This window comes from Stylophora pistillata, chromosome 6 (genome assembly GCF_964205215.1).
Source record: "Stylophora pistillata chromosome 6, jaStyPist1.2, whole genome shotgun sequence".
In the NCBI taxonomy this organism is placed as follows: Eukaryota; Metazoa; Cnidaria; class Anthozoa; order Scleractinia; family Pocilloporidae; genus Stylophora; species Stylophora pistillata.
The window spans coordinates 27,492,609-27,504,750 of NC_142524.1; the positions used below are offsets into that span (position 1 = coordinate 27,492,609).

Consider the following 12,142-nt stretch of genomic DNA (forward strand, 5'->3'; position numbering starts at 1 on the left):
ATCATCAAAATTGTTCAAAACCGTTATTTTATTGCTATTGCAGCATAAATTAAATACTCCTATTATATATAATTTGTTTGCACTAATCAAGGGCATAAAAAATGGACAGTAACAAGCGAGAAAGTTGGGAGAAAAGCTTAGAAAGCACGAGTATGGGTAAAACTTGAAAATATTTTCCTAGAAGAAAACTCAAGCTCATCGACATTTTAAGCGGACAACACACGGAAACAGTTTGAAGGTCTCGTGGAATAACTTTATTCCATCACTGAAGCCTGGAGATCAGTTTTCAGTTACGAGGGTGAGAGAAAGAGGAAAAACAAAAACAACATAACAAAAGCTATGTGAGAATGTACGTCATCAAGTTTCTGAAGTTACAAGAGAATGAGGAGTCTGTCAAGTGTACAACAAAAATAAATAAAAACAAATAGGATCTTGATCATAGTCTATGTTTGTTTACTGAAGGTCTTCTAAAGGCTTTGTTCCGTCATCAAAATAAATTGCTCATTGGTGCACATCCAAAGAAGAGAAAAGAAGATTTCTTGTGTTCTACGACGATGATGAAATAAAAATGATTTGTAATCTGTCACCCATTTTAAAATAGCAAGATTTCACTGGAATGTGGGCCAGATAAGGAGTTTCACTCGGTTTTCCAATAGCGAGGAGTGAATTCCTCTCTTGTCCCTGAATTCTTAACCAGGTAAACTGTCTCAAGTTCACAAAAGGATAGCACAAAATGTCGATGAGCCCAATGGTTTGGATGAGAAAGTAATAAGAGAGTATCATACAAATTCAACACCACAGCAAGCATCCCGCGTCAAAATTTATACAAAAGTTTTCCTATTGTGTTACACAGCCGTGCTTCCACTACCTGAAAAATAAAGGCAAGAGCAAAGAACTGACATGATATTGGTAAGTGCAACTAAAACAATTAAACTAATTTAGCTATCATGTTCGATGTATGTCGATACTCTTTTCTTTCCAAACCCCGACGAGTATCTGTTCATAGAATTCTTAATGGTAGCCATACGGTGCAAAGCCACCTTGCTATACAAATGCATCTGAATTTTTGGAACAGGCTATACCAATACAACTTCGACAGCGTTCTTTTCTTCCCAAACCCCGACAAGGGCCTGTTCATAGAATTCTTAGTGGTAGCCATACGGTGCACAGCTACCCTCCTAATATCTTCACAAACCAAGCTTGATACACGCCTGTATGAAGGTCTCAAAGTGGTCAACCGTTAGCTGAAAACGGCCCCTAAATTTTGTCGTTAGGCGAAAAAATTTGCAAATTTTAACCCTCAGTCGTAAAAAAGGTTAATCGTAACACTTTTTTTAATCGAAAAGGAAGAAAGTTAACCGTTAGCCGCAAATTGACCACAATTTTAACCGTTGGCCCAAAAGGCCATCACTCCATTGAGACCCTCTTACCTGTACCTCTCAGAAAGAAGGAGGAACCTGGGAACGAAGTTGACTTGGTTTTTTTACGTAACCGAGCTTGCTAACCGACCACGCAATACAACATGGAAAATGACAGTTGCCAACACGAAGACGCATTTTACAGATTTGACATCACCTACCAGATTTGGAATTTCTAGTAATGGGCCCCCATAACCGTACGGTTCCGTCGTCACTGGCTGAAGCTAACATAGAGATATCCCTGGGGTTCCAACTGACACAATTTACTGTTCGCGTGTGTCCACTTAGCACTGCAACTGGTTTTTCACGCTTGAAATGCCAAATGTACACCTTGTGATCTGTAACAAACATAAGGTATGTGTTACTAAATATTTGCGGCAATGTCCTCAAGGCTTCAGCGATCAAGTAAGAGGCAAGACAAAGTTTAAAATGGGCCATGTTCTTTTTGAGTGCCAAACGCCAGCATAAAGTTTAAGCAACAATTGAGAGCCCCCAAAACCTCTTGGAACTTTCCCTCATCGGCGCCAATCCCAAGAAAACCAAGTCACCAACATGTAATGGGTGTACCAAGAAAACTGGCCCTCACTCATGTTAATCTCTTGATAGAAACGAAATTCTATTCGCGAATTTCTCCAAGACATCTAAGCCAAGGAAGACGAAACACTAGAGAGTAAAAGCAAGCTTCGTGGGTTGTGCACACTTTTACTCTACTGTTCGCCAAGGTATTCTGATCCAAAAACACAATTTTTAAAAATAAAATTCAGCAAAGGCCGTCCATATCCCTTTCGACACTCACTGAAAATTGCCCGGTTGCCATTCTGCTTACGACTAGCCATCTCGTATCGCATCCTTACTGCAAGTTTTGACAGTGATTACTAGCTGACAATTAACTGTTTACCATCACGGTTAGTTAACCCGGCTTACCTTCGCTGCCACTGGCGAGAAAGTCCTGATTCGCACCCCCGAAGCACGAGTATATAGTAAACCTTGCTTGCTTCACACCTTGGTATTTTCTGACTAAAACTCGATCTCTAATATCCCATAAATGAAGTCCCTAAAAAAGGGAGAAATAAAACATGGATTTGCGAACAATCCGCTTGAAAATTTTGAGGTAAATTTTGAAAACGCCCAAACCATGACATTCTTCCCTGAATAAGGCACAAGGCGGACATCCGTACCTGTGAAGCTACGTTTAAAAGAGCCCGTCGATCATCATCAGATACAGAAAATGACATAATTGGACGGTCTTCTTGTACTCTGCAAACAATAAAACACACAATTAAACAAAATCGACAGAAAGGGATGTAATTAAAACACAGTGAATGGAATAAATGGTTTAAGTGCGACTGTCTCTCATGAGGGTTTTAAGTGTGAAGACACCTTCGAGTGTCTCTCATGATCACTGTTAGGAAATTGAAGTGCATGCCACCATAGTTAACTATGACGCCACAAGCAAAGAGTGGTTCTCTCGTTTGGTGCTGATAACAAATATTTAATACCATACAAGCAACAAATGAACCAAATTTGAGCTGTGTATGATACAGGCATACTGTAAGTGCCGAATTGATCCTCAGAGGTCACAAGGAAATAACACGATTAGAGCCCACCCTGGATGAAATTCGGACTTCAATACCCCCCCCCCCCCCCCAACCTGTGCCTCCCAAACACTACTTGGGAAATATCACAAAATGAACCAGAAACTACCATGTTGTAAGCTAGGCAGGGCTCGACACTAACGGTAGCCAACTTGCCACAGACTAGTAGAAATTCAGTTTTGGCTTGTGGTTTTGCCAGTAAACAAACTGAAATTGTCGTGACGTCTAAGTTGTCACTTGCAACTTGGCTAGTAATTTGAAAAGTTTGTATCGAGCCCTGCAAGGTTTTTTTTTTGTTTTGTCGGAAACGTGTCCTCTTTGAAGGAGATACGAAGCCTGTTTTCTTTCTCAGGCTTAGCTTTTTGTAATTTCTGTTATTTTAGTTTACCTAGGGGCATGCAACTCGTCATCCGCCGCAGAACTTCAGATGTACTTACAAGTTATCCTCGTTTAAATTTTCAAAATTGTAAGTTCTAATTCTGTTGTGGGTATCGGAGGCCAGGACTATTTTTCCATCATTTAAACAGTGGAGTCCCATAACTCGAACACCTTCCCAAGATTCTAACACGTTTCCATCAAGGTCCTACAAAAAAAGACGAGGAATATTGATCCTGCGAGTTCTTAATCCTATGATTTTCATTTAAATTAAAAGCCCTATGTGTTTACCCATACAAACACCACGGCAAATAAAATGGAAATTGGAGTTTATTCTCTGTTGTTCAAACTTTTCACTCGATTTTTACGATATGTCTCTTTGACAAACACCACTTCAGATGGTATCTGTTTGAAATAGCTCATCTACTATGAGCAGGTACATGAAAGTTTTGCTAGCGAGCAGTAAATCTGTCATAGTTTCCACTGCATGAAGCAACTAGCTGTTTTGTTACCCCATCCAATCCAGATTATATTGGCCTTTCTTTTATTCTCTAGGGGGGGGAGGGAGACAGTTAAAGTAAAGTTGATATTCTTTCAAGTAAACTCAACACAGTAACCCCAGCCAGTGTTTAGCTTAACCTTATGATCCTGAACTCTATCCATTTGGCAGCCACAGAAGCCAGAAAATCATCAACACCTGCTTGAAGTAAGTCAAAGCTCACCACTAAAACTCCAACAACTAGAGCATGTTTCCACCGAGATTGCTTTGACACTGGGTTAAAAATTACCAAACAGTACGGCAAACGACTTACACATTGATAAAACTGTCCTCTTTTGCCACCAGTGTAAAATCTCTTTCCATCAGGGTTCCAGCTACAGCACGTGAGACTATCATCTGCAGCTTGGGTCATTCTACATTTCAGTTCTCCTGTCTGCAAGAGCCAGTCACAAATCATGAACAGATCTTATCACACATTTCAGTATTCGTTTATGTGTATATTTCTGCCAATACCTTTGGAGGGAGACCCCCTCCTTTTTTAAAACTACTTCTGCAGAACCAAAACATACACGTATAACCAGTCTTTCAATGAATGTGTACAATGTAATGGAGAACAATCTTCTTTGAACACTTCTTTGTAAGCAAATGTCTACACTTTCGCCTTTTGCATACTTTTGGTGCACTCTCCGACCTCTACTGCAGCCCTTCCTACTACTATTCGTGCAAGTTCCTACCCCTTTTCCTCACCTAATTCTCATCATATATAAGTCAAGTGGCAAGCACATCAATTTTTGCAAATAAAGCATTTGCCAACAAAGATGAATTGATAGCTTGTTAACCAATGCCACCAGCCTCACAACTGAAACTGTTGGTGACCAAACCATACCTCTGTATTCCAGATCCACACCTCAGAGCAGTCATCTGGACCACAAGCAATGAGATAGATATCATCGGGACTCCAAGCCAATTCTCCTACTCCAAAAGAAGGACCTTCAAATGCTCTAAGGTTTGTGGGCTCACCATTCTGAACAACAGAAAAAGAGAAGTACCATTTAATAATCATCAAAAGTCTTAACTAATATGTAAGTAGTAAAATCAATTAATTAAAAATTTAATTAGAATACTTATGATAAAATTGAACACAAAGTTGAAAAAGAAAAAAAATTTAAAAACAGTAACCTACAGGATGGTTAGTTTTTATTCTTTTCTTCTTTTCCTTTACAAAACAAATATTTGAGTATTTAATTAATTGGAACATTATAACAAAAGTTATGTTAGAAAATCAATGCAAATGAATATATAATATTATATGTCAATGAACTCTTTAGACCTACACCACATGTTTAAGGCATAACTAGGAATTGTTATCAACTACAGCATGTTCAAAACTAACACAATTTTGCTGACAATAAACAGTAGGCAAGTATCTAAGAGGGAGATCTTGTCTCTTTACCGATATATCCCAGATAATGACAGTGCCATCTTTTGATCCAGAAGCAAGTTTAGTTCCATCATGAGAAAACTTCAGAAACCAGACCTGAAGTGAAAAGATAAATCTAATATTCAAACTTTGAAAATCAACTTTCCACCAATTCATATTTCCACATGCTCTTTATTCCTTTAATCATAATGTAAAATGGTTTGTTGTAAAAACAGCTGTGTTTTCCGAAGATTCCCAGCCCTGAGAAAAGCTATGACTGCGCACATTTAAAATTAAAACAATTTTTTACATTATTTTGCCGAGGTAGAAAATCAGCTGTTGACACAACTCGACCTCACTATTAAAACTAGTAAAAATTAATTACCTCATCACTGTGTTCTGTTAAAATGTATTTTGTTTCACATGGAAGGACATTCCTATGAAGAAAAGGATAAGCAATGAAAACTGAGAAAGTAACAATAAAGTGAGAATTAATATAAGAACCAGATTCAAGAAATGCATCAGAAGACACAAAAATGACATTATTTCTCCATATTCAGTGCATTGCAGCAAATGGGCTTTGAATTTAACTGTTTCAAGTACAATGTCTGTCTTGTCTTTCTATACAATGTAACTTACTCCTTGAGCAGTTTCAAATAGCATTTGTTAAAATAAGTATATACCTCACAGGTGAATAGTGCTCTTTGCACCCACTGATTGGCTCATTTGAAGGTGAAGAGCATACTATTCACCATGGGCAACCAAAGAGACAAAATTACACGTCAAGAGTTTAAATTCCCACCATTTTTTGGTATACTCACAGAATAAACTAATTTTTGGTTAATTACCATGATTCACCTCCACATTGGTAAATAATTGTTAATCATATATTAACAGTATACATAGTACTACAAAAGCAAAGAATGATCTTTTCCACCAAAACCGTGGCTAGGACATGAATTTTTAGATTAATCTCTCTCTGTCTCATAGGTGGAGAGAGAATAATACTGGGAACATAACATAAAAGTTTCCATGGATTCTAAAAAATTATTTTTTCAAATCTTGAGTTTTGCTCTGAAAATGGAAAAACTGGAAAGGGTAGCCCACCAAGTGTCAGATTAACAAATAGATTTCATGTCGCCCTGCGTCTCTTCAGTCATAGATCACCGGAGACGTCAAAATTAGCAGTGACAATTATTATTATTATTTAATATTACTATTATTAAAATGTGATAAGAAAAAAAAATACAACACACAAGGCAAAACTGAGTTTGTTATCATTGTCATTTACTGAACAAACACACAGCAACGTGGAATCTATTTGTTTTTATAATGGATAACAAAATGTTGTTAATGTTGAGCTCGTCTACACATCTGCCTTCAACAGATCATGAGTAATTTATCATTCATCATTGGCGCAGGTGTTCCAAAAGCAAACAGTATCCATTTTAAGCTACCACAGCTGTTTATGGCATGCCAGTCTTTATGGGGTTGATTAGAAACTTGAAAATCTGGACAGAGAAATTAATCAGGTCGGCAAGGGAGGGGCTTACTAAAAATTTATGAGGGCCAAAATGACTATATTTCTTCCAAATTACTGTATCACCTAGATTCACTGAATACAATGGTAATATTTCTTTCTATGATGCTACCACACTCGGCACAGTTTTTGAGTAAAGAGGTAAGGGGGTGTACTGTGCTCCATTAGAAACTTGAAGTTCTTGAAAGGGAGGGAAAGGGCAGCTTAACAAAGAGAAGGCTGATCAGGGCATACATGGTGATTACACTGTACCAAATTGAATGTACTTCATTTGAGACATACACTTTTGAGTCTTACCTTGAACATAGATGATCACTTAGCAGAGAAAATGAATGCAGTCCAAGTTCAAGTTTTGTATTATGATAAGGACATTTTTCTTTCTGCAGCTCAACTGCTTGATTTAATAAAGTTCTAAGTCTGTGTGGTGGAAGCATCACAGATGCTGGTAAAAATGCTGAAGATAAAAATTGCACATAACACTATCAGTAAATAAAGTAGAGACAACGACTTGTACATCAAACAACTACAAAAGAGCATTGCATGGAGGTCTTTTATTATTGACATGAAAGGCATTGCAAATGCTCCTTTTGGAAATGACCAGTAAAAAGTGGAAGACCAAACTTACGGTTTTCTCACTTCTATACACTAAGCAGGATAGGAGAGGCACGGTGGCCTCATGGTTAATGCCTTTGACTCCAGTTCGAGTGGTTGAGTCTCGAGACCTGGTCAAGTCAATGTGCTGTGTTCAATAAATTTCTCCATAAGCTGCTGCCAATGGTATAATGGACCATTGTGTCCTGAAAAAGGGCCGTGATGCAAAACCCAAGAGCCTACTTGCATGCTACTTTGGATAGCAGTAATTGGATTTTTCATTTTATGCTACACCCATGTCAACAGTTCAATCCTTCTTTCTTAGCCAAACCTAACATTTACCAAACATCCTAAAACTCAATATCAGTATAGAGATTAGATGAAGCTGATCCTCCCTTTAAACATCAAGGACTTCTCTGAAGCTCAGCAGGTCAAGTAACACAAACTTGACTGGCTGAGGTTCAAATTCCCGCAGGAACATATTAAGAATTTGTCCTCAAAACCACACGTATAAATTCATGTTTTTGCAGCATATATTATAATTATGTATATGGGGTTCAAATGTTTCCTTGCTTTGAATCTTTCAAACCAGTTTCAAGACAATGACAAACATCGATGAAAGTCGTTTGCAATTTTTTTAATTAAAATTTGAACCACAAGATATAAATTAACAGATTTTAATGAATTTTTCTATGATGTACAATGCATCAAAAAACAAACAGTTTCCTTCGAGGCACTGTCACTGATGAAGTGTTCTGTAGATTTAAATACTGTAATTTCCAATATCTCAAAGGGTAAGTATTAAAATAAACCATATACATTTGTTAGGTTTTCAACAAGATTCCTAAAATCACAAAAATCAAACAAAGAGATATGAAATTGAAGCCTTAAAACTGACAAGAGAAAGTCAACACTGCAAATTAGAAAAAAAAAAGCCATTTTTTGGAGTCACCTGGCAACCAGACACAGTGTACATTAGTTCAACCATGAAGGACAAATAGGTCATTGATGATTATTGCCACAAAAGGATTGAAAGAAATGTCACAAATGCTGTTCAGTTTGTATCTATAGAGGATCAACTTACATTGCAGCCTATCCATCAGCTTGTGTCTTGATTGGTATCCTTTTCCATTCCATTCAGCTTTTTTATGAAGTTCCTCCTTTGTTGTATACATCACTAATCTAAGAGAAATCAGGTTTAGCTATCTTATGACCATTCTAAAATTTTAGAGGTCCGGTTGTATGGAATGGCCTAAATAACAATACTACAAAACTGGTAAATAAGGATCTATTTAAATGTGCCCTGAAGAAATGCAAAGAAATTGTTCAAATTAGCTTTCAAAAAGGTACCTGCGTCAACTTGAACAAGGACATTGAGGATTTTACATATTTTTGAACCCTTCTTTTATTTGTATATAAATTTATCTTATCTTAACTGATGTACATTAGATACATTTTGTGATCTGTTTTTATTTAATAGGTAGCAATGATTAGACAAGTTATTAATTATTTACATGTACTTGTAAAGTCCACATCAGCCAAGTGTTGCCATACTTTTCACCTTTTTCAATAAATGATGTATGTATGTATGTATAGTCAAAAAACTGTCTCAAATGTACAACAGATAGAGTTATAAAGAATAAAAGCTCGACACATCTAGAATTTTAAGGTAAAGATTGTACAGTTCTAAGAATGATACTTCCCCCCTTAATTAACTTGGATTGTGCAAAGTTAAAGTCAGTTACCTCGTGTCAGTAGTTCTGATTAATAGTGAGAGAGAAATATTACAGGATATCAAATGAACCTCTTAAGACAGAAAATAAGTCTCAGGACAAATGAATTCAAACTACAGCTCTAGTTTGAATAGTACTTTGCTCATTGGACCAAAGGACAAACAAATCCAAATTTTTAAGTACAAGTATCACATCACCCCAGCACTATATCTGCTCACACAACTCTATATGTATGTATGAAAGTCCAGTCAGGAGTATCATGAAAAAGACTCAAGTTATGTCTAATCAAACCAGTAGTAAAGTTACCCTTCTGAAGTGCTGTGATAAAAAATGCAAGGAAAATTTGACATGATATCAGTTAAAATGAATCTCAGGGAGCCTTTTTTCTTGTACTGCTTCAACAATAGCTCATACATAGACATATACAATTTCCTTCCACATCAACAGAAAAGTTGTACAAGTACAAGGCTGTGCTCTAAGAAAAATTGAAGAGAGCCCAGTGCTCAGATCTAGGGTGCCCAGCATATGCTTTTTATGAAAAAACTAAAATTCCTGGGTCGCCCAAGAACAAATGTAAGGCGCCAGGGGCCACTGGGCACTGCTAGAGCATAGTCCTGAAGTAACTGTAAGCCTTTCCAATCAAAAAACAAAAAAACAGCCATAAAAAACCCTGGATAATTATTTTTGTCTCTCACACAAAGCAGTCAATAAGAATAAATATACTTTTCCTGCACCAAAAAAATTATCAGAGTGCCCATAAAGCAGAAGAGGAAAACTTTGTGAATTAAAGTTGTAATGATTCAGTCATGCTTCCCACACATAACTTTCTAATATATCAAGGTTACAGATTAGATAATGGTAAAAATAACAGCTTGACAAATAATAAGTTGACAAAAATGAAAATCAACGTATTTTGACGAGGTATGTTATGAGACTAAATAAGTAAATTTAACGATATTTGCATCCATACATGTAGATGATGAATGGCTGTAGATTTCCTAAATATTTGGTAGTAGATTTCCTTTCCCACAAAATCAAAAGGAAAGGGACCCAAGTTGAAAAAAAAAAGGTTTTTTTAAGAACTTTTTTTTTTTCTTCACTGGGTCACTTTTGAGAAACCCTCTGATTGGGAAATTAAATATTAAAATTAAGAATAGAAAATTAACAAGGGGCCAGATGTTAAAGCCATGTTTAAAACTACAAACTCAAGTATCCTGGAAGTCTTTGTGTAAATATCACTGCCTGCTCAGCTCTATGCATTTTAACTACCTGATAACCATTTGTACGGAAACAAGGAGCTAGCCAGAGCTCCATGCAAATAGCTTGATATCAAACAAGTCATGGTGAGCCGTAAAAAAAAACAGAGGGAAGCCATATATGTAAATTTATTTCATGGATTTCTAGCGAAATATAACACTTACCCACTAAGCTGATGAACCCTTTCTCTGTTACATTTTAAAGGGGTTAGTTCTGTTCTTAAACAGAAAACAGCCTCTAGACGGTTCTCTTCTTCGAGGAATTCTAGGAACTTCTGCTCCAACAGGCAAAACCTCATTTTCTTTGAAAGAGTACATAACGCACACATTAAAAAAAGATTTACAGCCAAAACAAAATACACCAGTTCAAAATCTTCACTCCAAATACTGCCTCTATAACGCGGAAAAATAAGGACAGCTCGGTTAACGCGAGAATACGAATTAAATTTCATGTAATAACTGCAGGAATTAAATGAACGCCACCGATATTGAATAGGGCCTTTGGACCTGTCGAATAACTTTGCCAAAAACCAGGCATAATAAATACTAACCGAGATGTCTTCTTTGTTCTCAACTAAAGGCCTGAGCTCTTTGAGGATAACGTCCGCCTTAAGAACAGAGAAAAAATCCAATAAGAAAGATTGAACCTCCCACAAAGACATTTGAACGAAGCATTGTCCACAGAGATAGCTTACAGTGAAGAAAGGATTCATAATTGAAAGCCAAACACTGCGATCGGAACACTAACCCTTTCCCAATCACCGGCCATAACACTCTCACGGAACTTAGCCGCAGATGGATGCTCTAGTCTACAGCCTGATTCCTGCATAAGGACATCGACTGATTTACTGGGGGATAAAATAAAATAAACATCAATCGTATATGCCACGCAACAGGAAACCAGCAACAGAAGTTAGATGCCGATGAAATTCGCGTCTTCTACAATTCCATCATTTTTAACGCGACTCACTTCAAGCCCAAGCCTTGTAGATGCTGGACTATTAACCGTACGACATCTTCGTCGCTTCTATGAACAATTTTCCTTTTAAGATGGCCTTTACTGTCTCCATTGGCTATACATTCGCCGTTAGAGGTACTGGTTTCGCCATCACTTCCACTAGAAGTCCGTTTCGATTTGTGCATATCGGACTCGAGGCCCAAAGAAAGGCGCGCCTTTTTTTGCGGTGGTGGAGACAGTCCACCTTGCTGTTCGTCGTCAGACGAGGCCAGGGTAGCTGAAGACCACGGGGATAGCCAGTTTTGAACAAATGTTTGGGTAGAAGTAGCGAACCAACGAAAGCAAACCTGGACAACAACACAAAGACAATCACTCACAACACACTTTCCTTCATATTGTGAACTGACGTCACCGAAGTCAACTTTACGGGGACTGGGTCCTAACAAAACAATTCCCATATTTGGATAATGTCAGATTGTCTCGGTTCGTCGGGTCTCACGAAGAGAGAGGTTTCTATGGCAACTGTAACGTTGACTATCACATGTGGAAAGCATGCATTCTAAGTTTATAGAATTTCCTCATGCACAGCAACAACGATAAAACTTGCAATAATTATTGGAAGAAAAAAAAGGACAGAAAATCATATATAATATACACAAAGGCAGGGAAAAGCAGCAGATTAGAAGAATTTCAGTACCGGAGTGCAATCTGCATCAATCCTTTGCTCAGCTCTGTTATGAGAGTCAAACTTTTACCG

General features: G+C 37.4%; 1 protein-coding gene across 2 annotated transcripts; it reads right to left on the reverse strand.

Annotated features, from left to right (window-relative positions):
- Positions 1-10: 10 nt before the first annotated feature.
- LOC111333081 (WD repeat-containing protein 26) lies at positions 11-11,800 on the reverse strand. Of its 2 annotated transcripts, XM_088762480.1 has the most exons (16): positions 11,398-11,800; positions 11,176-11,275; positions 10,979-11,035; positions 10,593-10,729; positions 8,523-8,620; positions 7,145-7,301; positions 5,693-5,744; positions 5,341-5,424; positions 5,071-5,103; positions 4,774-4,911; positions 4,201-4,320; positions 3,451-3,596; positions 2,597-2,675; positions 2,343-2,472; positions 1,576-1,756; positions 11-864 (listed from the first exon to the last, which is right to left on the reverse strand). In XM_088762480.1, the coding sequence occupies exons 1-16, from the start codon at positions 11,568-11,570 to the stop codon at positions 846-848; spliced, it is 1,704 nt and encodes a 567-aa protein (XP_088618606.1). In that variant the 5' UTR covers positions 11,571-11,800; the 3' UTR covers positions 11-845. The 2 variants fall into 2 exon arrangements, with proteins under 2 accessions (XP_088618606.1, XP_088618607.1); XM_088762481.1 differs by lacking the exon at positions 5,071-5,103 and having other exon boundaries at positions 11,398-11,799.
- Between the last annotated feature and the right edge of the window lie 342 nt (positions 11,801-12,142).

What these genes read in the sequence shown, in the direction of transcription:
- LOC111333081 (XM_088762480.1), bottom strand. Translation starts at nt 11,570, where the DNA reads ATGCACAAATCGAAACGGACTTCTAGTGGAAGTGATGGCGAAACCAGT. An exon ending in AGAACAAAGAAGACATCTCG is followed by an intron (nt 10,730 to 10,978) that starts GTTAGTATTTAT and finishes ACTCTTTCAAAG; the next exon opens with AAAATGAGGTTTTGCCTGTT. An exon ending in GCTGATGGATAGGCTGCAAT is followed by an intron (nt 7,302 to 8,522) that starts GTAAGTTGATCC and finishes TTTTATCTTCAG; the next exon opens with CATTTTTACCAGCATCTGTG.